Consider the following 27,896-nt stretch of genomic DNA (forward strand, 5'->3'; position numbering starts at 1 on the left):
GAGCAAAATAGAAAGGGGTTTAAAAAAATAGGCACTAAATTAAAATATATCCCTTTAGGGTACATGTAAGATAATGTTTATAACTGAATTTCCTCAGTGGTAAATTCTCAAACTATGAAGTTACACACAGACAGACAGACAGACAGACAGACACAGACACACACACACACACACACACACACACACACACACACACACACACCCCACGGAAGAAGTGATTCAAAATGACTTCCAAATGATAACTGCAAATAAATAAAATATGTGAAGTCATACTCTACTTAGAAAGCAAAGTGACAGAGAGGTCGCATCATTTAAATAAGAAATAAGAGCACAAATATTTGGGGAGTGACTCACTCATAATATTTCTAGCAAAAGCGAGCAAGATATAACACCGTTTTAAACGTCTTTCCAAGTTATGGGAGGTTAATTTGGTACTCTGATCATACTGCTTCGTAGATTGCATTCAACTTCTTTTCCCTGGTTTAATTTTTTTTCATAATACGGCACTTACTTTCCCAGTCCTTTATCTCAACTGCAAAACAAGCAGTGGCAGCGGATGGAAGCCTTTGCTGAGCTCACTTCTTCAGGTCTGTTTGCTAGTTTCTGGCCCTACTTGCTTGGCTGCATATCTCCACATAAAGTTTTACAGTGTTGATTACCAAAAGAATTTCCCTGAGGAATCTGGTGACAAGAAACCTTTATTCTATTCATCCATATCCAACTATTCACACACTTTATGAAAGAAAAGGAAGATTGTCTCTTGATAATGCTGTGACAATGCACTGAGGTACCAATAAGGAGAATTTACCCTCTGAACATGGTTGAAAAACTCTGTGTTCCTAATGACAGATACACTTCCCTTGTAAGGGAAGGGTAACAATACAGCCTTTTGAGTACTAATACTCATGCAAACCAGTTAATCTTTACAGAACAATGTGTTCTGACAAGTTTTTATTTCATAATAATATTTGCTTCTTCTTACTAACTTTGGGGGTATTTGTGTGTTGTTTTGCTTTTTTGCTTGAAACTGAGACTTGCAATGTAATCCAAGCTAGCCTTGAACTCACAGTCCTTCTACTTCCTGATCACTGGGGATAGCAGGTATACACTATAATGCCGGACTTCAAATGGCTCTTACTTTAAAATTTTCTTAGCATTTCATCCAGCAATGGGCTAAGTAATCTTAATTTTTAAAACCTGATTTAATAAAAATTTCGCCAGAGTAATAGATTCTTCAAAATTCTTTAAGTAGATATAATAACTCATAAAGAAACTTCTAAATATCTGAGAAATATATACATATTTCATATACATACATGACCCACTTAACCTTAATATTTGCTGGCCTATTCCCTGACGCTTTTGAAACTAGAACCAGCAGCGTTACCTGTTAGGATGTGCACTCAATTACTGTTAACTCGGTTTATAAGATCAAATCGTTCTCTTTTCAGCCTTAAATCTGTACATACTGCTTTGATTCTACAAGAGAAAAGCAGAATGTCTCATGGTTTTATAGCGTGGCCTTCAACATCCTCTGCTCGCTAATCCAAACGAGAGTTTCCCAGGAAACAATGACCAAGGAGAGGATATTGTTCTTTCACACTCGTTAAACGCATAGTGCTACACTGGGAAGAAAAGCTAGCCAAGAGGCGGCCACCGAGGCTCAGGTGCCACCTGAGCCTGGCCCCAAAGTAGGATGCCAGGTGATTCACATTCACCGTTGATATTGGAGCCGCGGTACACCAGGAGCCCACCTCGGAGCCCGGCTCGGGGACAAGGCCCTAACTCCAAAGGCTCCTCTGTAAACATCATCCCCTCCACTGATGCAGTCTCCCATCTGCCCTTATCACCAAGGCTCAGAAGCAACGTGCATTTCCCTAACAGAAATTAGCTAATGTCCAGGCATCTACAGCGTAGTCTCTGTAACCAATAGATAATTTACAGCTTTCTAAAAATCCCTAGTTTTGTCCAAACAGTTTAAAACTTGAGCTTGCACTGGAGAAAACTTTGCAGAATCTCCTGGGTTCTTTCTACGGTGCTCAGTACCAAAACCAAAACCAAAAGGCAAAACCTGAAAGCAAAGCCAGCAACAAAAGCCCATTCCAAAAATCGTCCATTAACCGACTGAAAGAGTATTTTTTAGTTTTAACTGAGCTCTAAAATAGAATCGGTGTGATGTGTAAGCTAACATAAATATTTAATCAAGAATACCAAGGCCTCAGAATGCTAAGTACTTCAGGAACTTTCTTCAGCACGTATGATGCTGTTGATTTTCCGTATAACTCAGAAAACAGCTAAGTGAAATTGTACCACTTCATACCCGAGTATGAACTGTTATCTAGACCAAGAACCAACCCTTAGTTCTGTTAGAAGGAAGTAAACTTCATCAGATGCAGTTCCTTTCGGAGATGAAGAGGATTTTAAGTGCCGCACACATAAACGTGTCCAGTCATCTTGGTCCCTGTCCACACACATTACCGCCATTATGGGGAGAGCATGTGCCACACTGGGACAGGTTCAAGATGGGAGCAGCTCACCCTTCCTTGAGCGCCTAGAGATCTACTTCCTGTGCGCGCCTAGAGCTCTACTTCCTGTGAGCGCCTAGAGCTCTACTTCCTGTGAGCACCGGCGTGGCCCACGTGCCCAGATTCTCTTATTAACCCAGCTACGATCCCGGGCACCTTGACCCGGCTGACATGTTCACCCCAGAATGGACGCAGCATTACCTTCCTGGCGTCCCTGATCATCTTGCGGACGGTCTCCTTGATGGTGAGCAGTTGTGCCCTGGGCGGGTGGAAGAGCAGCTCCACCTGCGTCCCACCCAGCAGCCCGGGCATCACGTAGGGCCAGCCCAGGTCCAGGTCGGGCGCCTCCACGTCCGACTCCAGCGGCCAGTACGTCCCTGATGACGACGTGTCATCGCAGGAGCCGTCGGTGCCCTGGGCTGGGCTCTGGACCAGCTTCTGGACGTGTCCTAGGATGTAGCTGACCTCTTCCTCGGCCAGGAAGTCAGACACGCGCTCCTTGGTCAGGAATTCTTGGTAGGCTTCGAGGCCATGCTCGATCAGCGTGTCCACCGCCACGCGGTACCACTCCTTGTAGTGAGGCTCGATGTAGTGGTCCGACTTGCACTCATCGTTCAAGGAGGACAGCAGCGACGAGGTCTCCATGCTGCGGGCCCTGGGCGTGTGCGCTCACACACGCGCTCACACACGCGCTCACACACGCGCTCACACGCCCATGCGGGAGCAGCCACGGGGCAGGTGCCTGAGGAGCTGGAGGGAAGAAAACAGCATCAGCTAGAATTCTGCACCCAGGTGCTCCATGGGGCTGGCCAACCCCCGTGTCCACACGTCTGATCCTTCCCATCCCTGGCGTCCAGACACACAGAACTCATCACCAAGAATCACTTGACCTCGCACACTGCTGATGAGGTGGGTTTTTTGTTTTGTTTTGCTCCTCTAAGACCACATGCCTGCCTTCTCTGAAGGCCAAGAAATCGTCTTCCTCAACCCAAAGCCTGCACCACACAGCAGCGCGAGTTTAACATGCACTTTTGGTTCAGACTTGAGAGAGAGAGAGAGAGAGAGAGAATACCTGATCAGCCTTCAGTATGTCTCTGCTGAGCAGCTGTTATTGACTGAACAATTCTATCATAATCCAGTAGACAAATGTGAAAAACAAAAAATACAAAACACCTGTCTTCCGGGAACTCACCAATTAGTTGAACTAGGCATCAAAATGTACACACAAAACTGATAGTTATCACCTTGACCAAAGCCATGTATAATTAATGGCCAAATGAATAGGCATCCACCCTCATTAATTGATGAGTGCCTGGAGCCACAGCTTTTCAAATAAAAGCAAGTGGACGTCTCTAAGGAATAGAGGGACTGTGGGTGGCCTTGTGGGGGAGGGCGGCAGGCACTGGGCCTCTGGGAAACCGTCCGATCGGATGGAAGGAAGAAATGCTGTCACTCCCTGCGAGAACAGAAAGGAGCGGGGCAAGCCTGGTATGCTGGAAAACAGGTTCCCTTTACTTGGTAGAGGAGATAAAGTTGAGCAGACAAAATGGCAACCAGTCCCCAGGGGCAGGAATCTGCCATCAACAACCATGGGTGCTGAAAACTCTCCCACAGCTAGAAAGAGGGTCCAGGGTTGAAGCACACAGCGGGAAGCCCACAGATGGGCACGGAAGGCTCTAAGGCTTGGAGATGGGCAGTGTAAAGACCACAGAGAAGCCAGAGGCACCGGAGGTAGCTCGGACATAGCGCTCTGGGATCACAACATGCCCTTCTGAACTCATGGTTCATAGTCACTGTGCCCACATTGTCAGTTTTGTTCAACCACTCCTGGCAGTTGCCCTGCGTGCATCGATGCTGGGCACAGGAGGGGCTCCAGCCCGAAGCCCTGCGGCTGGGCTCCCGGGAAACACAGCCCCACGCCCTGCCACCGGCACTGAAGTGACATCTGAGCAAAGGTCGGCCCCCTTTCTTTTTCTTTTTTTTTGTTAAATTTTATTTTATTTGAGAGCATACTGTACAGAGGGGTTACAATTACATGGGCAGGATAATGCATACATTTCTTACCAAGCATTGCAGCCTCCTTTGTTTACCCTTCACCTCCCTTCCCAGCCTCACCCCTCCCCCCCACCCAATCCCCCCCCCCCACACCGACATTGTAAAGCTGGTTTTGACATGACATTTTGTACTTCTCATTGTTGCAACAGGTCCACCTGAATCCTTAAACGACTTGTTTGTCCCCATCTCCTCCACAAGTTATACTGACATCAAATATAGTGAAAGCGGGGGTTACACTGTGGGGGAGGGACATACAAAGCAACAAAGAAATAATCTTATAAATGCATTAGAAACACATGCATGAAAGAAAAAAAAACATTAAAATACATATTTAAGGGATCGTATTCCTAACATCACATTATCTGACCTTTTCTGCTTGACTCATACATATACTAGATATTGCATATGAGGGAAACCGTGGGACCTATGTTTCTTTGGGCCTGGCTTACTTCACTTAATATAATTTTTTCCAAGCCTTTCCATTTCCTAACAAATGGGGCAATGTCATTCTTTCTGATGGAGGCATAGAATTCCATTGTGTATATATACCACATCTTCTTGATCCATTCATCTACTGAGGGGCATCTGGGTTGGTTCCATATCTTAGCTATGGTAAATAATGCTGCAATAAACATAGTTGTGCTGGTAGCTTTAGTGTGGTCTTGTTTGTAAACATTTGGGTAAATGCCCAAAAGTGGGATTGCTGGGTCATAGGGGAGTTCTATGTGTAGTCTTTTGAGGAACCTCCATACTGTTTTCCAAAGTGGTTGAACAAGTTTACATTCCCACCAACAATGAAGTAAGGTTCCTTTCTGTCCACATCCCCTCCAGCATCTGTTGTTGTTAGAGTTCTTGATTTTTGCCCTTCTAACTGGAGTGAGGTGATATCTCAATGTTGTTTTGATTTGCATTTCTTTTATGGCTAGGGATGTTGAACATTTTTTCATGTGTCTATTGGCCATCCTTCTTTCTTCTTCAGAGAAGTTTCTCTTTAAGTCTTTCGCCCACTTATTTATTGGGCAGTTGTTTCTTTGAGGATTTGTTGTTGGGGGGTTTAATTTTTTGAGTTCCAAGTATATTTTAGATATGAGACCCTTGTCCGTTGTATGGCTAGGTCGGCCCCCTTTCTAGCCCTCGGGGAAACTCATTCTGCAGACTTCAGCTGTGAACATTCCCGCGTGACTTAGGAGGGAAGCCGTGCCATTTGTAACTCCTGAACTCAAAATGCTCCATTTGCTAAACATGCAGAGCTTTAGGGTTTGCTGGGGTGCGGGAATCACCCCAGTGTTCACATGAAAAACCCCACAGTCCCTTTCCATTGTTCAGGTGGTAATTACTGGGTGTTCATTATTTTTTTAAAAAAGTCCAATTTTCTGGGCACTTATTTTTTCACTTGCCCTTTAAAACTTAATTTTTAATTTCCCATAATATGTGATATCTGAAGTTGTTTTGGAATTTTAAACATATAAAGTGCTTTAATTATGTTATTCATTCTGGAAGGTTATCTATGCAAATACTTGGCAAGTATAAAAATTTCAGCCCTGAACTACATGTACAAATTGAGAAATCAGAGATGAGAAAAGGATGATGAAAGCAAAATATGGGGCTGGGAAGGTGGCTCAGTGGTAGAGCGCTTGCCTTGCATGCATGAAGCCCTGGGTTCGATTCCTCAGCCCCACATAAGCAGAAAAAGCCAGAAGTGGCCCTGTGGCTGAAGTGGTAGAGCGCTAGCCTTGAGCTGAAGAGCTGAGGAACAGCGCCCAGGCCCAGAGTTCAGGCCCCATGACTGACCAAAAAGAAAGCAAAATAAAACCATGCAATCTTATGAAAAGTTAATTGTGAAGAAAAACAAAGAATTTTTAAAAAATGAAATTCTATGGGTTTAGTGAAAGAGTCAATCCCAGAAGCCCTGCAGAAAACGTGTGTGATAGGAAAAATGTAAAAGCTGAGAACACAGATGGAGGATCTCATGAATAAGGCTGGAGACAATAAATGTCCTTGGCAATGTCCTGCGCAGTGGGCAGCCTGGGCAGCCGTTTAGAGACTCTGATTTATCACAGGAGCTGTTTACAAGAATCACTTATGAAAGGAACATCTACCAAGAATTTTTAACAGAGAATGACAAGCAATATCACTGTCATAAATAAAGAGTTCAATAAAATAGAACCTGTACTTAGCTCCAGAAGGGATTTCAGCGTCAAGAGAGCCACTGAATATTAGGAAAGTTTTATTAGAGGACAAAATTAATTAGGTGTGGTATTAAACTTATAAAACCAAGGAGTCATCTTATTAATAACTATTAGTTACTCCTAGGAAGTATATATTCTTTTAATGTGGAGTTAATGAGAAGAGAGAAATAAAAATCTCACTCTAATAAGAAAGCTGAGCAGATCACTTTCCAGATGTGACTCATTCCAGGAAAAAGGAAACTTGCTATGAAACTCCGTGGCTCACTCAAGCACCAGTGACTAACGCTTTGTTCCTGGCTATCTCTGGAGGCTGAGGTCTGGAGGATGGTAATTCAAGGTCAGCTTAGGCAAAACAAACAAAAAACAAAACAAAACATTCCACTAGAGTCTATTTCTAAAGTATTCAGCAAAAAGCAGTGCTGGAGGCAGGGCTCAAGGCCTAGAGTGTCAGCTGAACAATGAAACTAAGTGAGTGTGAGACAGGAGTGTGATACCACTACTACAAACAAAAAAATCAGTAACGGAACACTGACAGCTCACGCCTGTCATCCTGGCTGCTCAGGAGGCTGAGATCTGAGGATCACGGCTCAAAGCCAGCCCAGGCAGGAAAGTCCGTGAGGCTCTTATCTCCAATAAACCACCAGAAAACCGGAAGCGGTGCTGTGGCTCAAGTGGTAGAGCGCTTTCCTTGAGCTGAAGAGCTGAGGGAGAGCGTCTAGGCCCAGAGTTCAAGCCCCGTGACCCACCAAGTGCTGTCTGAAAAAGGAGGGGAGAGGAGGGGGAGGACATAGATTTGTTCGAAGTACACCATATGCATTGTGTAAATATCACAATGAACCCCTGCACGGTGCAAATGTATGCCAACCGGTCTTCATAAATACCCTCAAACCAGCTTAGCGATTTGCACACTGATGTCTTGTGAAGACTACAACTTGGACACAGCCGGATGGAAGCGAGGCACAGGACAGGACGGGGTGTGGTGGGGAGGGGGAGGGGGAGGCACAGTTTGGGGTGTGGTGGGGGGAGGGGGAGGCACAGGACGGGGGGGGAGGGGGAGGGGGAGGCACAGTTTGGGGTGGGGAGGGAGGGGAGGGGCCATTCTGTCATCTTCCAGGTCCACTGTTGTGTTTCTGGCCAGGCAGGACCAGCCTCACTACTCTGCTGGTGTGTGAAGGTTAACTAAGCGATATTAAGCACACCCACAGCCAAATGCAAAACGAAAATGAGAGGGCCCACGGCTGCCGCCACCATCCGCTTTCACACCAGGAAGAAATGCTTGCAACGCGCAGACCAGTAAGACCAAAGGGCCAAGTCCTAACCAGAGGAAATTCTACCGAAAACCAACAGAAAACGAGGATGCCTTTCCCCAGGAGCCATTCCACTGGTGGGGTCTTATTTTCCCATTCTTCACACTTTTCTATATTAAAAAAATGTGTCTGAATAAATACATGAATATGAAACTGCAACAAGGAAATGACTTTTAGAGAGAAGAACGCCGTAGTTATCTTTTAACTTTTGCTGGCTCGCCTCGCCCTCAGGCACCAGACCCACGTCGTGGGTGACTCAGAGTGCCACGTAAGATGCTCAGTCCTACCACAGAGGAAAACACACATGCAGCCCAGCCAGACACTGGCTATCGGAACCACCAAGGAAAATGGTTAAAGTAACTGGACATTCTTAATCAGAACCTAGTGTGAAGCTCGGCAATACACACAATCAGCCCTAAAACTTCAAGCTCTTGCTCTGCCGGGCTTATGGAGTTGACACGGCAAGCCCTCGATAATGACGGCCATGCAGGCCCCCGTCCCTCAGCCAGACCTCGGGCTCCTTGAGGACTCTGCTGGTGTCTCTCTAGCACAATTCAAATTGCCCCGCACAGTTATTAAACAATAACCCAATCATGCACCTGCTTAGCAACTCAGGATAGGCAAGAGAGTACTGAAGAAGACATGTAAACATGTCTGAATACCAGTGCAGAACTCGTTTAGGATCTAAGCACATATCTGCGCTCAGTCCGTATTCGTTGTGGAAGTTGGTCTTTTGGAAACATAAAACATTACTCATTCATAAAGAGCTTTCGAATGAATAATTAGAAACACATTGAGTAATGTGAAAGTACTTGGATGGATCAATAGAGCTGTACCTAAAATAAATATTAGCTTCCAGTCAGAACTTGTGAGAAGAATAGAGCTATCAAGTATCTTTTGGGGATTCTCATGAATTTTGCATTTTTCATTTCTTAATTATGCTAAAGTCATCTCACAGTTTTTATAGAATGAAATTAATCATGATGAAATAAGGTTTTAAGTCATGTTTTGCAACACAAGTAGAGATACAAATTAGCTCAAAAGCATGACTCATTTTTCTTATTTCTGGTGCTGGTTTTGTTTTTATGTAAACTTATTTCAAAAGGAAGATGATGAATTGGGTTTTTAAATTAATTATGAATATGGATGCGGTATATCATTAAGGTGAAAGTGGAAAAAGTTCTAGAGTATTTCCTGGAAAGTCAAGATTGTTTTATGGCATGTTGAACCTTAAGTTCATCCCCTAACCCATCCAGATGCTACGCTAGACCTGGGCCTTGACAAGATCTTCCTCAGCAGGTACGGTGGCTCATGCCTGTAATGCTAGCTACTCAGCAGGCTGTTATCTGAGAATCAAGGGTCAGAAACCAGTTGGAACAGGAAAGTACAGGAGTCTCTTCTTTCCAATTAACCAGCAAAAATCTGTTCAAGTGGTAGAGTCCTAGCCTTGGGTAAAAAGGAGGGAGGGAGGGAGGGTAGGAGGGAAGGAGGGAGGGGAGGGAAAAAAGAGAGAGGAAAAGGAAAAAGTGTCTTCCTCTTGGAGAGTTGGGAATGGTGTGAGGGCTGGGGACTGCCTGCAGCCTTGTCAGGGTGTGTAGGGTGTGTTGGTGTGTACGGTGTGTAAAGTGTGCACGGGAGTCTGAGGCATGCCTATCTTCAATCTTCACTTGCCTCTCTCCCCAGAATGACCCTGTCTGGTTCACACCACAGGTGATTCCAGAACTCCAGAATGCTGGAGTTCTCACTGCTTACCTTTAAACACTCATCCCCGGTTGGTTGCCCAACTGTCACAGGATGGCTGCTAAGCCATGTCCAAGCTCGCTGCGAGAGACTCAGTGCAATTCAGAACAGAAGTGTATTTAGACAACAGCGCCATGTTTCCCCACACCTGGAGTGAGTGGACCATCCCAGGATTTCTCTCTTTCCATTTATTTTTCCAGTCCTGGGGCTTGAACTCAGCCTGGGCGCTGTCCCTGAGCTTCTTTTGCTCAAGGCTGGTACTCTACCACGTGAGCCACAGCACCACTTCTGGCTTTTTCTGTGTGTGTGGTGCTGAGGAATCGAGCCCAGGGCTTCATGCATGCTAGGCGAGCACTCTACGCAGAGCACCTTCCCAGCCCCTCGTTATGCTCAGCATCGCAGTTCATGCCCGCATGGGCCTTCCCACCCCGGGCTGTGTGCCTGGGGCCAGTCCCTGCTCTCCCTCGCTGTGTGCCTGGGGCCAGTCCCTGCTCTCCCTCGCTGTGTGCCTGGGGCCAGTCCCTGCTCTCCCTCGCTGTGTGCCTGGGCCAGTCCCTGCTCTCCCTCGCTGTGTGCCTGGGCCAGTCCCTGCTCTCCCTCGCTGTGTGCCTGGGCCAGTCCCTGCTCTCCCTCGCTGTGTGCCTGGGCCAGTCCCTGCTCTTCCTTGCTTCCCTACGCTGCTGGACATCCGTCTCACCCAGAGGAGCCCGGCCGCCTCTGCACCGCCTGTGGCCCTCATCACCTGACTTCACTTTGAGTCTTTGCTCTGTGAAAAGCTGGCTGGAAAGGGGGCCTGCTCCTAGCACCCTGGCTGCTCTGAGATGGGGACGGCCTTTCCTCTCCTCCACCTCCCTCTCAAAAACCCACCCACAGGCTTCTATGGCAGTTACCACAGGAGGCCTGGCTAAGCCACGTTCAAGCTCACTGCGAGACTCAATGCAATTCGGAACAGAAGTACTTTTGGACAAAAGCGGGAGTACCAGCCTCCCCCCCCCCCCCCCACCCCGTGCTGAGTGCCGAGCAAGCTCCCAAGCTCTCCCGTCTCACCTGAGGCATCTATTGAAGAAAACAGAAAGCCCGTCTTGGTACACATTGACCTTTATGGAGCTAAAGCTGTAGGAAAGCAGAACAAATAGATGCCAGATATGAACGCTTACATGGCGGTTCCAGACACTCTCCACGAGTGGAGCACCTCACCCAGGAAAGGAGCAAACGGCCACAAACAGCGCCAGACTATGCGCCACCAGAGGGCCAAGGGCTGCCTTCGGGCAAGGCGGAGAGAAAAGAAGTCTGAACACAGGATCGCTTCATGAAAAGTGTGTAAGGCAGCAAAACGTATGACGTTGGAATGCAAAAAGCAAATATTCATAGGCTAGCTGGCGTGGAAAGGTGTTTTGTACCCTGGGTAACAGTCATAGGCTAGCTGGTGTGGAAAGGTGTTCTGTACCCTGGGTAATAGTTACAGGCTAGGTGGTGTGGAAAGGTGTTCTGTACCCTGGGTAACAGTCATGGGCTAGCTGGCGTGGAAAGGTGTTCTGTACCCTGGGTAATATTCATAGGCTAGCTGGCGTGGAAAGGTGTTCTGTACCCTGGGTAACAGTCATGGGCTAGCTGGTGTGGAAAGGTGTTCTGTACCCTGGGTAATAGTCATGGGCTAGCTGGTGTGGAAAGGTGTTCTGTAACCTGGGTAATAATCATGGGCTAGCTGGCGTAGAAAGGTGTTCTGTAACCTGGGTAACAGTCATAGGCTAGCTGGTGTGGAAAGGTGTTCTGTAACCTGGGTAACAGTCATAGGCTAGCTGGTGTGGAAAGGTGTTCTGTAACCTGGGTAACAGTCATAGGCTAGCTGGCGTGGAAAGGTGTTCTGTAACCTGGGTAATAGTTACAGGCTAGCTGGTGTGGAAAGGTGTTCTGTAACCTGGGTAGTAGTTATAGGCTAGCTGGTGTGGAAAGGTGTTCTGTTCCCTGGGTAATAGTTACAGGCTAGCTGGTGTGGAAAGGTGTTCTGTTCCCTGGGTAATAGTTATAGGCTAGCTGGCGTGGAAAGGTGTTCTGTACCCTGGAAAATATTCATAGGCTAGCTGGCGTGGAAAGGTGTTCTGTAACCTCGGTAAAGGAGGAGATTAAACCAGGAGGGATCTAACGCAGCCTCAGCATCTCCCACTGCCTCGTTATTTACTTTAGGACTCACTTTTTAATCAAGGTGCTGAGCTGGCTATACCATAACGGAAACGCATGCTTTTTAGTCCTGAAAGGAAGTAGCTCACTCCAGCTCAGGCATTTTTTCGGAACAACCATCTTCCTTGGTGCCCCTCACCCGTGCCAAGGCCTGGACCCACGTGGAAGTTAAGAAAGCACCAGTCATCTGGGGTCCTGACCGGGCTCAGCTGGAGTCGGCCCTGCACTGCGGAGGCAAAGCCCGCACAGAGACGTGCCAGTGTGTCGGTCCTGCTTATTTGTTTTAACTCCTTTTCAGTGTCAAGTTCTGAAGGATTTCTAAGACAAGTAAGTCTCCTCTCTTACCCCTGCATTTGCCTTTCCTTGAAGAAAGGAGGCTACTTTGTAGCAACTGCTAGATGGAGGTCTACTCTAGGGCTAAATGCCCTCAATGCCTGGGCCAGCTTCCCACAGTGCGCTGATACCTCCACTATCCACTCTTTGTTTAAACCAGCTGCTACACAATCAAGAAAAGTGCTCAGTAGAGCTGGGGACCCGGTGGCTCATACCTGTAATCCAAGGTACTTAGGGCACTGAGATCTGGCGATCATGGTTCAAAGCCAGACCGGGTTTTAGAAAAGTCCCCGTGAGACTTTTACCTCCAATTAACCCCTCAGAAACCAAAGTGGCACTGTGGCTCAAAGTGGTAGAGCGCTAGCCTTGAGCAAAAGAGATCAGGGACAGCACCCAGGCCCAGAGTTCAAACCCTATGGCCAGAAAATAAAAATAAAAAATTAAGTGAATTATACAGCAGAGCATGCTGGTGCCAGGTTGTTACACTGAAATTAAACATGACGATTAGTTAAAAAAAAATAACATAAAATATATTTCAAATAGAAAAAAATGACAATAGTTTCTCTAACTCAAATACCGAATGATTTTTATTAAGTCACTCAGGGGGAGTGCCCGGTGCCTCTGGGGAAGGTGCAGGGGCTGCTGGCCCCAGCTAGGACCCACTGGCCTCGGAAATGTTTCACTTAAGAAACATCCGAGCGTAAGTCTTCTCTATACAGATTTAACAGGGCCCCCAGCGGTGATTCCAACTAGAGAACAGGTTTCCTAGCGCTGTGTGCTCGGGAATGGCCCAGGACACTCAAGTAAGCGCTTGTGCAGTGAGTACTACTGCATTGTGTATGTCAAGTGTTTTCCTTGACATGGGCAGACACAGATTTTAGACACGTACTGAAACTCTGACTTCCCCCAGTCCCTGTTCCCCCACTGAGGTACTGGGTTAAGAAGGCTCAGATACATGTACACAGCGATCTCCTGCTTGTCTACAAATCCACACAGACACTGACACTCAAAATGTAGATTCCTTTGCCATCCCAGCCTTTCATCCCTTCACTGTATTTCCATTTACGTCACACAGGTGGTCAGCGTGGTGTGCTGTGATAACATTTCCATTTTGTTGCTTTAGGCAGACACATGTTTGAATGTTGTAATATAACTCAAGTGTCTAAGTTTTAGGGAAATGGAAAAAAAATCTTGATTTTCTTATGTTCACAAGCTGAACATAATTTAAGCAAAGACAGAAATCATTAGACAAGTCAAAATATGCACACTGTTCATTGCAATCAGATAATCATTCACACATATTCTATTTTGGACAGAAAAAATTTAAATATATAAAATTCTAGATATGAATTGCTCAAAATTGTACTATTTATTCAAAACATGATTGTCCATCTTATTTATATTTTAGATAGGAAGTTTTCCTTGTAGTAGGTTTGTTACTTGATTTTCTACAATTTTATAAACTGTTAGAGATATAGAATGTACTAAAGCAAAATGTTCCCAGCAGGCAGACATAAAACCATGCATAAGTAGCAGGTGAATAAATGGGGCAGTGCACAAACGCAGGTACAGAGTGGGGGAAGAGGAAAGAGCCATGGACCACAGGCCAACCAGAGAAGGCAAGAGAAAGGATGGAAAGGAGAAGAGCAGAGCATGAGCAAGGACGAGGAAGTAGAGGAGTGGGGGACAAAGAAGAGAGCCGGCGGGGGGGGGGGGGGGGGGAAGCAGGGGGAGGGCAGGCCCGGAGGGGGGGGAGGGGAGGGGAGAGGGAGGGGAGAGGGAGGGGAAGCAGGGAGAGAGCAGGCCCGGAGGGGGGGGAGGGGAGGGGAGAGGGAGGGGAAGCAGGGAGAGAGCACGCTGGAAGACGGGAGAGGGGGGGAGGGAGGGGAAGCAGGGGGAGGGCAGGCCCGGAGGGGGGGGAGGGGAGGGGAGAGGGGGGAGAGGGGGGGAGGGAGGGGAAGCAGGGGGAGGACAGGCCGGGAGGGCAGGTGGGGGGGAGAGGGAGGGGAAGCAGGGAGAGAGCAGGCCCAGAGGGGGGAGGGGAGGGGAGAGGGAGGGGAAGCAGGGGGAGGGCAGGCCGGGAGGGGGGGAGGGGAAGCAGGGGGAGGGCAGGCCAGGAGGGTGGGTGGGGGGAGAGGGAGGGGAAGCAGGGAGAGAGCAGGCTGGGAAGGGGGGGAGGGAGGGGAAGCAGGGGGAGGGCAGGCCGGGAGGGCGGGTGGGGGGGAGAGGGAGGGGAAGCAGGGAGAGAGGACAAGCCGCTGAGACCCACCTCTGGAACCAGCTGAGTTGCGCTGCACACTTTTCTAGCAAGTGGCTCAGGTGTTACACTCCTTTGGGGAAAGCACAACTCTTTCAAAGTCCGTGAACAGTGGCTGCTGAAGAACAATCTTTGCGGCCCTGCTGTAAGAACCAGGCTCACAAATGGTGCCAGGAAAACCTCCCACAACACCCAGCCGTGAGGGCGGAGGGCATCCACCCAGGCTTGGTGCTTTGGAAACCATCCTTCTCCAATCAGAGAAGCAACCCCGCGTTAACTAGCCAACTCAAGCTCTTTGAAACGGTAGTTGAAATAACGGGCTTTTGCCAGTGATGGGGGTGGGGTGGAATCCTAATCAGGATTATTTTATTCTCCCCAGGGTGAGAAGTGGACGCCGTGAGGCTCAGAACAACCCCAGTACAGGCGCGATCAAACCATTCAAACCATCCGCCCCCAGGGGAAAGCCCCAGAGGCTGGTATCACTTGGGTATTTTATCCAAAACCTTGGCCAGCTCTGCTAAAGTTCAGTTTCACGAAGGCCCAGGAACTGACAAAGAAATCCAGCAAGGAACCAGAGGCATTCGTTCATGTGTGTGCAGACAGTTATCTTTAGGTCCATAAAGTGCTAGCCTCTTGAGTGTCTGGGTTCTTTACTATGCTCAGAAGGGAACCGACTGTCTCACATACAATGGTGAATATTGTTCCTAAACAGACCGCATGAGAGGGCACACACTATAGCCATCTGACGATCACCACGGCAAGATGGTCATCTAGTTCATATGAAGTCTTGACAGCAACCCTGCCAGCAGCGGCTGTGGAGGCCGGGCCTCTGCCTCCAAACCTCCCTCAGGGTGAGGGATGAACACTGCTGTGCCTAAGACTTAAGTGGTAAATGTCCTGGGCCTTTAGGGGATGTGTGATCCCGCTCCTAAGGACAGTGTAAAAATAAAGCAAAATGAGAACCGCCTAGCACCCGAAGCCCCCAGAGGAAACCCTTTCTTATGTCAGCCAAGACGATGATAAACGTTAAGGGCTGTCCAGCTGCAGCCTGCCATGAACCCTGTGTACTCAGCTCACCTCCTCACCCTCTCCCTGCCTCAAAGCCCCAGAGCCATGCAAGACGGAAGACTGTCTCTGCCGGGCCCCCTCAGCCTGTGTATTCTAGGCACCTCACCCCCCATCCTACCCTGTTCCCCAGTCTGGGCCACTGAACCCCACTTCCTGGCTCCTGGCTCAGCAGGCCATGTACTCTGCCCCACAGGAACTGGCAGTGCTCACCTGTTTGGGGGCCCATTCTACCCCATAGGCCAGGGTACTACAGCAATGCTCAGTAGGCCATGGTACTGCAGCGCAGCGCTCAGTAGGCCAGGGCACTGCAGCACAGCGCTCAGTAGGCCAGGGTACTACAGTGCAGGGCTCATTAGGCCAGGGTACTACAGTACAGTGCTTAGTCAGCCAGGGTACTGCAGCATAGTACTTAATTGGCCGGGGTACTGCAGCACAGTGCTCATGGCCTCCAGCCCACCTCCCCAGGAAGAAATCTTCCTCAGAAGTCCAACCAATGTGCTCAGATAATGTGCTGGCTTTGATTCTGGTGGAGCCTGGGTGGGTGCTATTTGTACAGTGTCACCCAGGCGCCCTCAGAGCAGGGCTCAGCTTCACCGCCTGTGTTGATAGTGCGTAGGGATGGACGGGGACCTAAATGACAAAACGGGTTTTCTTGGTGGACAAGGGACTGAACCAGGGATTGAATGGGGGTTTAAGGTAGCCCTCTAGACCAGTGCCGAACCACCTGAGCCCCAGCCTGGTCTCCTGCAGCCTGATGACAGGTGTGCACTACCGTGTGTGTATGTGTGTGTGTGGGTGTGCTAACACTCATCCCATGTGCAGCCTGATGACAGGTGTGCACCACTGTGTGTGTAACACACATCCCACGTGCAGCCTGATGACAGGCATGTACCTGGTGTGTGTGTGTGTGTTCATGTGTGCTAACACACATCCCATGTGCAGCCTTATCACAGGTGTACATTGTCTGTGTAACACACATCCCATGTGCAGCCTGACAGGTGTGCACCACTGTGTGTGTAACACACATCCCATGTGCAGCCTGATGACAGGTGTGCACTACCGTGTGTGTATGTGTGTGGGGGGGTGCTAACACTCATCCCATGTGCAGCCTGATGACAGGTGTGCACCTGGTGTGTGTGTGTGTTCATGTGTGCTAACACTCATCCCATGTGCAGTCTGATGACAGGTGTGCACCTGGTGTGTGTGTGTTCATGTGTGGTAACACACATCCCATGTGCAGTCTGATGACAGGTGTGCACCTGGTGTGTGTGTGTTCATGTGTGCTAACACACATCCCATGTGCAGTCTGATGACAGGTATGCACCTGGTGTGTGTGTGTTCATGTGTGCTAACACACATCCCATGTGCAGTCTGATGACAGGTGTGCACCGGTGTGTGTGTGTTCATGTGTGCTAACACATCCCATGTGCAGTCTGATGACAGGTATGTACCACTGTGTGTGTAACACACATCCCATGTGCAGTCTGATGACAGGTGTGCACCTGGTGTGTGTGTGTGTTCATGTGTGGTAACACACATCCCATGTGCAGCCTGATGACAGGTGTGCACCTGGTGTGTGTGTGTGTTCATGTGTGGTAACACGCATCCCATGTGCAGCCTGATGACAGGTGTGCACTTGGTGTGTATGTGTGCGTATCCTAACACACATCCCATGTGCAGTCTTATCACAGGTGTGTACCGTGTGTGTGTGGGCATGTGTGCGCATATGTGTGGTAACATGCATCCCACCTGCAGATGCAAAGTTCACATCATGGCATTGGACGTAACACGTCTGAATTGTGAAATATCTCTGTGTCACTCAAAGTCTGCAGAGTGTGAAGGGGCAGACGTGCAAACCTACCGAGCAAGCTTGGCGGGACAGCCAGTAATTCACCAGATACTTAATTAAATGGTGCTAAGTGGGGCCTTTAAAGATACTCTCCTCCAACCACATGCCTGCTTTAGAACAACTGTGACTTACTGGCATGGAGAGTCTACCGATAAATGTAACAACGTTGTCTTGTAAACCCAGGGCTGTTCTGGGTGTGAGGAACACCAGCGGGCTGCGGCCGTACTGGGTGTGCCAGGAGAGGCGGCTCTTGCTGTCACCCTGCGGCTGCTGCGCAAGGCTGTCCTGAGCAAAACGTCAGCAGGACTCTGACTTGAGCAGCAGGTAGAGAACGCCGATGCGGATCTGTCATCCCAGATACCCAGGAGGCATTTGGTATAGAGGATTGTGGCCTACACTTGCTCTGGGTAAAAATAAGAACCCAACCAATAAGACCCCCCCCCAAAAATCACTAAAACCCAAACTGGGCTGGGGGTGTGGCTCAGACGGCAGAGATCCCTGGCGGGCAGGCTGAGGTCCTGAGTTCAAACACCACTGTGCCAATCACAGCGCAAACTACAAACGAACCTCCACCCAAGGTGCGGTGGCTGAGCAGAAGGCATGGAGCCCAACACAGCTGCAAAGCATGAACCCCGAACCCCAAACCCCGGTGCGTCCTGAGCAGCCCCGATGGCCTGCCAGACCAGATGGCCCTCCCCTGCCCTCCCCATACCCTGCCCTCCCCATACCCTGCCCTCCCTCCCCTGCCCTCCCCATCTCCTGCCGGCCCCTTGGGCCGGCTCCCAGGGGTGCAGCCAGCGCCCTTCCCAGATGCCCGTCTGGGCAGGCCGGCCCCAGAGCGCAGGGGCTCCCATTATGGAAAATGCATGAAGCCCACAGACCTGGAGGGGGAGGAGGAAAGGGAGGAAGGAGAGGAAGGGGGAGGGGGAGGGGGAGTCGGGGGGAGGGAAGCTCCCTCTGCTGTTTGGCCCTCACTGCCCCTTCCAGCCCCGAGCCACCATCCAAGCCCATCCACCTCCTGGGCGCTCATCTGGGCAGGCCCGGGGGCAGGGAGGCCGGGCAGGGAGGCCAGGCAGGGAGGCCAGGCAGGGAGGCTGGGGGCAGGGCAGGGAGGCCGGGGCGGGGCACGGCGGAGGCCCCACGGTTTTCCCACCAGTGCTGGGTCCCTTGCGTCTGGCTCTCCACCCGCAGCTCACGGACTCTGCACCCTAAGACGGCCCGCGCCCCGACCCCGGCCCCAGCCCACGCCCCAACCCCCGACCCCGGCCCGCGCCCCGACCCGCGCCCCGACCCCCGACCCCGGCCCTCGCCCCGACCCCTGACCCCGGCCCGCGCCCCAACCCGCGCCCCCGGCCCGCGCCCTAACCCCCGACCCCGACCCCGGCCCGCGCCCCGACCCCTGACCCCGGCCCGCGCCCCAACCCGCGCCCCCGGCCCGCGCCCTAACCCCCGACCCCGACCCCGGCCCGCGCCCTAACCCCGGACCCCGACCCCGGCCCGCGCCCCAACCCCCGACCCCGGCCCGCGCCCCAACCCCCGACCCCGGCCCGCGCCCCAACCCCCGACCCCGGCCCGCGCCCGGACCCCGGCCCGCGCCCTAACCCCCGACCCCGGCCCCGGCCCGAGCCCCGACCCCCGACCCCGGCCCGCGCCCCGACCCCCGACCCCGGCCCGCGCCCCGACCCCCGACCCCGGCCCGCGCCCGGACCCCGGCCCGCGCCCCTCCTTCCCTCCCTCCTTCCGCCGCACGGAGCCCCGCCGAGTCCGCGGCGCCGCCGCCGACCGAACTTTTCAAACTTTCAAACTCCCTGCGCGGGGAGGACGGAGACGGGAGGACGAGGCGCCCGCCGCCCTCCCCGCCGCCCTCCCCGCGCCCCGCGGGCCCCGCCGCCCTCCCCGCGCCCCGCGCCCCGCCGGTCCCGCCGCCCCGCGCCCCACTCACCGCAGAGCCGTCCGGTCCGCGCAGCCGCGCCCGCCCGCGGCCGGGATCGCTCCCAGGAAGCCGAGGCGGGCGGAGGGGGGAGGGCGGGGGGCGGGGAGGGCAGGGGCGGCACCTGCGCGTCAGGACCGCGCCCCGCGGCGCCAGGCAGCCCGCGAGTCCGCACAGGTCCACGCGCGGCCGCCCGCGCCTGAACTCCGCGCCCGCTGCCCCCCCCCCCCCGCGGGCGGGGCCGGCACGGGAGGAGGGCGGAGGGCGGAGGGCGGAGGGCGGAGGGCGGAGGGCGGAGGTGCTCACCTGGGCGGGCCGAGGGGAGGGGAGGGAGGGGAGGCTCACCTGGCTGGGGGAGGGGAAGGGAGAGGAGGCTCACCTGGCTTGGGAAGGGGAGGGGAGAGGAGGCTCACCTGGCTGGGGAAGGGGAGGGGAGGGGAGGGGAGGCTCACCTGGCTGGGGGAGGGGAGGGGAGGGGAGGCTCACCTGGCTGGGGGAGGGGAAGGGAGAGGAGGAGAGCCTCACCTGGCTGGGGGAGGGGAGGGGAGGGCAGGGGAGGGAAGGCTCACCTGGCTTGGGGAGGGGAGGGGAGAGGAGGCTCACCTGGCTGGGGGAGGGGAAGGGAGAGGAGGGGAGGCTCACCTGGCTGGGGTAGGGGAGAGGAGGGGAGGCTCACCTGGCTGGGGGAGGGGAGGGGAGAGGAGGCTCACCTGGCTGGGGGAGGGGAAGGGAGAGGAGGGGAGGCTCACCTGGCTGGGGTAGGGGAGAGGAGGGGAGGCTCACCTGGCTGGGGTAGGGGAGAGGAGGGGAGGCTCACCTGGCTGGGGTAGGGGAGAGGAGGGGAGGCTCACCTGGCTGGGGGAGGGGAGAGGAGGGGAGGCTCACCTGGCTGGGGGAGGGGAGAGGAGGGGAGGCTCACCTGGCTGGGGGAGGGGAGGGGAGAGGAGGGGAGGCTCACCTGGCTGGGGGAGGGGAGGGGAGGGGAGGCTCACCTGGCTGGGGGAGGGGAGAGGAGGGGAGGCTCACCTGGCTGGGGGAGGGGAAGGGAGAGGAGGGGAGGCTCACCTGGCTGGGGGAGGGGAGGGGAGGGGAGGCTCACGGGACTGGTGGGGAGGAGTTGAGCTGCTCCAGCCCCTCCCCGGGGTGGGGGCCGGGTGGAATGGGGTGCACGCTCCCCAGGAGCTGCGGGAGCCCTGCAGACAGTGAGGACCCCACGGGCAAGACCCGCGGGGAGCGCGGCAGGGCCCGCGCCCCCAGACCCTGCCAGCGCCCCCAGTGGCCCCCTGTGACCCCGGTGACCCCGGTGGGGGCCCCATGACCCGGGTGGGGGGGCCGTGCCCCCATGCTCTCCTCCTCTCCTCCAGCCCCCCCAGTCTCCCCTGCGCCCCTGTCCGTCCTGGGAAAGAAGAGTTTCCAAGTTAGGTCTGAGCAGCGCATAGCCTCTCAGCACGCCGTTCCCACCAGAGAGGCCCCTGACCCCAGGAAAACTCGGGGTCCCACACCCTCTTGATCGCCACTGGTGCCAGGAGAACTCGGGGTCACCAAAGCAGCATCATAGTGCCTAAATCCCCCCCTTCCCACTGGCAGTGACATGAGTCACAAAGGCCTCTGACGTTTGACCTGATGTTTCAATGGCGGTGGAGCAGGACTGAGCCCTGAGAGGCCTGGAAGGGAGTCCCCCTTCATAGAGCACTTGGGGGGGTCAGCTGCTCAGACCTGAGTCCCGACCCACAGCTGACGGTGAACCCGGGCAGTCTCAGCAAAGGCCAGCAGGGGACATAAACCAAGTGCCAGGACTGGCAAGTCCCAGCTCCCGGGGTGCTAGGGGCGGAGGGCTTGTCCTTTGGCATTATGGGAAGGAGTTGCAGAGAGAATTTATATCCAGTTGTGCTGTGAAAAATACAGCAAGGTTCAGAGTAGTGGAGGAAGATCCATTTGAGAGGCAGGGAGGGGACAGCAAACAGGGCTGGGGTCAGTCAAGCTGGGGGAGAGGAGTGGAGAGCCTCACGGCCTTTCAGCCGTCCAGAGAGTGGCCAAGCAACAGGGCCCTCTGCAGAACTCACAAATACAACAAATGCAGGGGCAGCCAGAGGGATTTTCAAGGTGTCAGGAAGGTGGAGGGGTGGGAAGTGACTATCAGAAGAGAATGACAGGGAATGGAACCAGGTGTGGATGGGAAGGGCACACAGCTTCAGCTTTCTATGTGGGAACGGGACCTGACATTCTCACACGTGCTGGCTTTTTCAGAGAAACCGGCCACACAGAGACAAGAAATAACACCAGCAACTTTACAACTGATATGCCAAAGGCAGCTTGTCAGTACCGTGAGAAGATGGAGCTCATGATGCCAGGCCTGCCAAGGAAATGTCTATTAATAATATAATAAGAATCAGTAATAATAAGAATCAAACCCCAGGACAAAACAACAACAACAAATCCTCTGAGAGCTTGAAGCTAGAGACTCTCATGTTTGAATACGGTCTGAACAACAGCTTCCATGAAGACATAAAAAAAAATAACTACAGAAAGAATGTCTCAGGAACAATAAGAGAACAGACAAGCGTGTCGGCAGCACCGTTCACAAATTAGCCAGCGAGTTTCCTGTAAGTGTTGGCAAAACCTGCGGCTGGGTGAATCATTGTGCTGGTTTAGCCATCTGACTGCTAGGACCTCGCTGGGATTACCAAAAGGAACACCACCGCCACTTTCCACGTCTGTCACCTTGAAATGACTCCATACGCGCCGTGCTTACGCGGCAGGCTTACGGAGACCACGTTGCCGTGGGAAAGGAGGCAGGCCGGACGCTGGAGGCAGAGGAAGGACGGGACACAGCGCAGTGGCCAGCAAGCCCCTGGAACCCGCGCCGTCCCCGACTTTGTGTTGATGTCTCGGTGTGTGTACGGACAGGGCCGTCTGGATACCACTCATGACACGAGCATTGGTGAAGAGACTTCTGGAAACCAATGCGATGAAACAGGACGCACAGATGGGAGGGCGGGAGCTCCTTTCCCCGCCGCGGAGGCAGGAGGGGAGCACACTCGAAGCCTTGGCTTCCTCGCGCTTCACAATGATGGCGGAGTCCCGGGGAGCTGCTATTTTCAGCCTGCTTGCAGCTATAAAGGGTTTGGTGGTTGTGACACCTTATTTTAGGGGATAGAACTGTGTTAAAAAAAATGACTTAACTTTCGGTGGAAAATTATGGTTTATTTTTAGTCTTCATTTTTACACATCTATACTTATTCGAGCTCAGGAATATATTTCCTTCTTTCTTACTCTATTTTAGATAAGACATATTAATACTTTTAAAAAAAAGAATATGATTAGTAAGAGGCAGAGCACAGAGACCAAGATAACAGAGATGGTTAACATGAAGAGCTGCTTATTTGCTGTGTCTGGGCGGGTGCCCAGTCCTGAGTTCCAATGCCAGTACGGAACAAGAAGAAGGACTGGACAGTGAACACCCACATTCCAAACAAAATTACCCTTCCCTAGTGGGGATCGAGTCCCCTCCAAAACACTGAATGTCACTTAAGCAGATGTTTGCCAGAGCTCCGACTCTAGCTACAAAGGTAGGAAAGCAAAACCTGTAACAGGTGCTATCTCTGGCCAGCTCTGAACTGCCGTGTCCCAATCGCAGCCTCCTTCATAGCCCCGACGACAGGCCCAAGCCACCAGCGCACCGCTGAAAGAATTGCGTTACAATCTAAAACTCAACTCTGAAAAGCAGCGGGGCTGTGACAGTGCACAGAATGAGAAGTAACGAGAAACAGAGAAGACAAAGACGCAGATGGAATACAACTTGAAGTCTAACACCATTACTAAACCCAGATCCAAATGTAGAGCTTATGGATGCAAATTCAAATCCTCTTTTGTTCAGGATTGGCTGTGACCCCTTTGAGTAGCTGTGGGGTGCTCCTATCCCTAAATCTGACATAATCATAATAATACCTGTCAACCTCAAAGAGGTGCTGCGCAGCCTAGAAAACCTGCAATTAGCCACCCATACAGCCCCGCCGCGGCTCTCATGGGGCAGACCTTCCATGCTGATCCCAGACACTGAGCCGCCATTGCCCTGAACGTGACAAACTCCCATTCTGAAGGGTTCACTAGAATCTCGCTCCGGAGATGCTGCGGAAATCCCCTTCTCCAGTTGTGTTCACTGAGCACAACCGCAAGCAGGGGTGACATTTGTTTTAACATCACTCATCAGCTGCTTCCTCCCCCTCCTCATCTTCCTTTTATTATCTTTAAGTAGCTGTACAAAGGAGAACCATTTGTGAATATCATCCAATGCACCTCCTGCAAAATCAGGAAGAGTGGGGGGGGGGGGGTGGAAAGGGCGACACTGACCATGCACACTCTCTTTTGGAATTTGGAGGCAAATTCTGCACACACCTGGAGCTGCGAATCCACCCGTGGAGTCTTCGCCCTGCGTCACGCAGACAGACAAGTAAAAGGCTCTACCGAGAGGAACAGAAGGGCAAGACGAAGGGTCAAGTAGCCATCGGCGCGCAGGAGGGACTCGCTCGAGTCGTCCTTGTCCTTTGCGTCCCGGGTCCAGGCTCTGTGGGGCCGGGAGCAGCACCGGCCTCGCACACACCGGCAGCAGGCACCGCACACGACCCTCCCGAGTATCTCCTGTTCTGATGGTCGCAGGTCCTGCACGGCCGGCGTCTACTACCTGTGGTGCAGTGGACTCTAACTAATCACCTGTTGTAGTGTCAGGGATGGAGATGAGGAGCTGGGTAAATCAGGGAAGGATTCGGCCCAGGGAGAGTGTGCCCGCCCACACGGGGGGACTGAATCCCTAAAGCTGTTTCCACTGCCCTTGAGCAGCCGACCAGCCGACCACCGACCACGCAGCCTCAGGGCTGAAGACAGGACCAAAGGCCTCCTGGCCCGGGCAGACACCTCTGTACCCAGAGCTTCCATTTTCCATGAGTTATGTTCCTGCTCTGCGCACAGCTATAATGAAGGAAGCCGAGTCACTGATTTAAAATATTTGGGGTCAAGGCAGAAAGATGTAGCCATGAAGCAAAGGGGTTGCACAGGGTAGATTCAACAGGGGCTGCGAGACTGCTGTGGACAGAAACACTGGTGACTCACAATGACCGTCTGTCCAAAGTCAACCCATGGTCCTCTCTGATCCAGTCCTGAGGTCCTCAAAGCCCAAGTCCGGAAGGGGTAGGGCAGGAGGGGGTGCCCTTGTTCTGAGTGCCGGAAGTTAACCACTTCCCAAAGAACCACACGGAGATGTGATCCAGGGACGGCATGCCAGCAGATGTCACCGGGGACCTTGATCCATTGCCCTGTGGTGATCACTGGGCGTGTCTTCGGTGGCGTTTAATTACAATGTAACCCTTGCTTACAGTGTGAATGTGATCGGCGTGGAAATATAGCTATGCCATGAGAAGTATTCTATAACCTATCAACACCCCTTCTTATGGAGCTGTGTTTTCCCCCTTGCTGTGGTTCCAGTGATGCATCCATCCTACGCATTACCTCATCCTTCTCCTTACCTCTGGTCCTCAGCCTCTGGGGTCCGCAGGACGCAGGGCTGACCACACATAGGGCTCCATTCCTTCCAGGGCACGGAACCATGAGAGGAGGAGGCAGAGGTGGCTGTCGACACAGAGCTGGGCCGTCGGGACAGCAGGCTGGACGCGAGCAGACAGACGGAAAGGAGGACGGCTGGGGACACAGTATGCTGGCACACAGGTCTTCTCTGCAGGGCTGATAAGAGCATTTCTTTCTGGAAACAGTCTCAAGAATCGTGAGCAGAGCTGGCTGCCATTTCTAAGTTGCATGAACTCCTTGCGCACAGCTGCGAGTCCACCCTGAGTCTCCTGGGAGACTGAGAAGTGGGGATCTCCGTTTGAGGACAGTCTGGACAGAAGAGCTTCCAAGACCACTCTCAACTCATCACTCGGACAGTGGCATGTGCCCACGTGGGAAGCTGGCATCTGCGAGACACGGGGCCAGGCCAGCCCAGGCAGAAAGATCCCATGGAAAGAAAGGGGGGCACTGCAGCACACTGCTGTGAGACCAGCCAGGACAGGAAGCCTAACGGTAGGCCAACTAGAGTCCAGCCAGGTGTGAAGACAAGAAGATAGACAGGAAGATAGACAGGGGTGCAGACAGGAAGTTAGACTGGATACAGACAGGAAGTTACAGACAGGGATACAGACAGGAACTTACAGACAGGGATACAGATAGGAAGTTATAGACAGGGATGCAGCAGGAAGTTAGACAGGGATACAGACAGGAAGTTATGGACAGGGATACAGACAGGAAGTTATAGACAGGGATACAGACAGGAAGTTATAGACAGGGATACAGACAGGAAGTTATAGACAGGGATACAGACAGGAAGTTATAGACAGGGATGCAGACAGGAAGTTATAGACAGGGATGCAGACAGGAAGTTATAGACAGGGATGCAGACAGGAAGATAGACAGGGATAGACAGGAAGTTATAGACACGGATACAGACAGGAAGTTATAGACAGGGATACAGACAGGAAGTTATAGATAGGGATGCAGACAGGAAGTTATAGACACGGATGCAGACAGGAAGTTATAGACAGGGATACAGACAGAAAGTTATAGATAGGGATGCAGACAGGAAGTTATAGACAGGGATGCAGACAGGAAGATAGGGATACAGACAGGAAGTTATAGACAGGGATACAGACAGGAAGTTATAGACAGGGATGCAGACAGGAAGTTAGACAGGGATACAGACAGGAAGTTATGGACAGGGATGCAGACAGGAAGTTATGGACACGGATGCAGACAGGAAGTTATAGACAGGGATACAGACAGGAAGTTATAGATAGGGATGCAGACAGGAAGTTATAGACACGGATACAGACAGGAAGTTATAGACAGGGATACAGACAGGAAGTTATAGATAGGGATGCAGACAGGAAGTTATAGACAGGGATACAGACAGGAAGTTAGACAGGGATACAGACAGGAAGTTATAGACAGGGATGCAGACAGGAAGTTATAGACACGGATACAGACAGGAAGTTATAGACAGGGATACAGACAGGAAGTTATAGATAGGGATGCAGACAGGAAGTTATAGACAGGGATGCAGACAGGAAGATAGGGATACAGACAGGAAGTTAGACAGGGATACAGACAGGAAGTTATGGACAGGGATGCAGACAGGAAGTTATAGACAGGGATGCAATGCAGTCAGGAAGATAGTGATACAGACAGGAAGTTATAGACAGGGATACAGACAGGAAGTTAGACAGGGATACAGACAGGAAGATAGACAGGGATGCAGACAGGAAGTTATAGACAGGGATACAGACAGGAAGACAGACAGGGATACAGACAGGAAGTTATAGACAGGGATAGACAGGAAGTTATAGACAGGGATACAGACAGGAAGTTATGGACAGGGATACAGACAGGAAGTTATAGACAGGGATGCAATGCAGTCAGGAAGATAGTGATACAGACAGGAAGTTATAGACAGGGATACAGACAGGAAGTTAGACAGGGATACAGACAGGAAGATAGACAGGGATGCAGACAGGAAGTTATAGACAGGGATACAGACAGGAAGAGAGACAGGGATGCAGACAGGAAGTTATAGACAGGGATAGACAGGAAGTTATAGACAGGGATACAGACAGGAAGTTATAGACAGGGATACAGACAGGAAGTTATAGACAGGGATACAGACAGGAAGTTATAGACAGGGATACAGACAGGAAGTTATAGACAGGGATACAGACAGGAAGTTATAGACAGGGATACAGACAGGAAGTTATAGACAGGGATCCAGACAGGAAGTTATAGACAGGGATGCAGACAGGAAGTTATAGACAGGGATGCAGACAGGAAGTTACAGACAGGGATACAGACAGGAAGTTATTGACAGGGATGCAGACAGGAAGATAGACAGGGATGCAGACAGGAAGTTATAGACAGGGATACAGACAGGAAGTTATAGACAGGGATACAGACAGGAAGTTATAGACAGGGATACAGACAGGAAGTTATAGACAGGGATGCAGACAGGAAGTTATGGACAGGGATGCAGACAGGAAGTTATGGATAGGGATCCAGACAGGAAGTTATAGACAGGGGTACAGACAGGAAGTTATAGACAGGGATGCAGACAGGAAGTTATAGACAGGGGTACAGACAGGAAGTTATAGACAGGGATACAGACAGGAAGTTAGACAGGGATACAGACAGGAAGTTATAGACAGGGGAGCAGACAGGAAGTTATAGACAGGGATGCAGAGAGGAAGTTATAGACAGGGATGCAGACAGGAAGTTATAGACAGGGATGCAGACAGGAAGTTATAGACAGGGGTACAGACAGGAAGTTATAGACAGGGGTGCAGACCGGAAGTTATAGACAGTGGTGCAGACAGGAAGTTATAGACAGTGGTGCAGACAGGAAGTTATGGACAGGGATACAGACAGGAAGTTAT

The 27,896-nt window shown here is 51.8% G+C and overlaps 1 protein-coding gene across 1 annotated transcript in view; it reads right to left on the bottom strand.

The window, feature by feature from the left end:
• Fam83b (family with sequence similarity 83 member B) overlaps nt 1–3,175 on the bottom strand; it is a 50,910-nt gene extending 47,735 nt beyond the window's left edge. The window contains 1 exon segment of the mRNA XM_042672093.1: nt 2,727–3,175. Coding sequence (XP_042528027.1) covers nt 2,727–3,170 — 444 coding nt within the window. The 5' untranslated portion in view covers nt 3,171–3,175.
• Between the last annotated feature and the right edge of the window lie 24,721 nt (nt 3,176–27,896).

This window comes from Dipodomys spectabilis, unplaced genomic scaffold (genome assembly GCF_019054845.1).
Source record: "Dipodomys spectabilis isolate Male_0828 unplaced genomic scaffold, ASM1905484v1 ptg000669l, whole genome shotgun sequence".
Lineage (NCBI taxonomy): Eukaryota > Metazoa > Chordata > Mammalia > Rodentia > Heteromyidae > Dipodomys > Dipodomys spectabilis.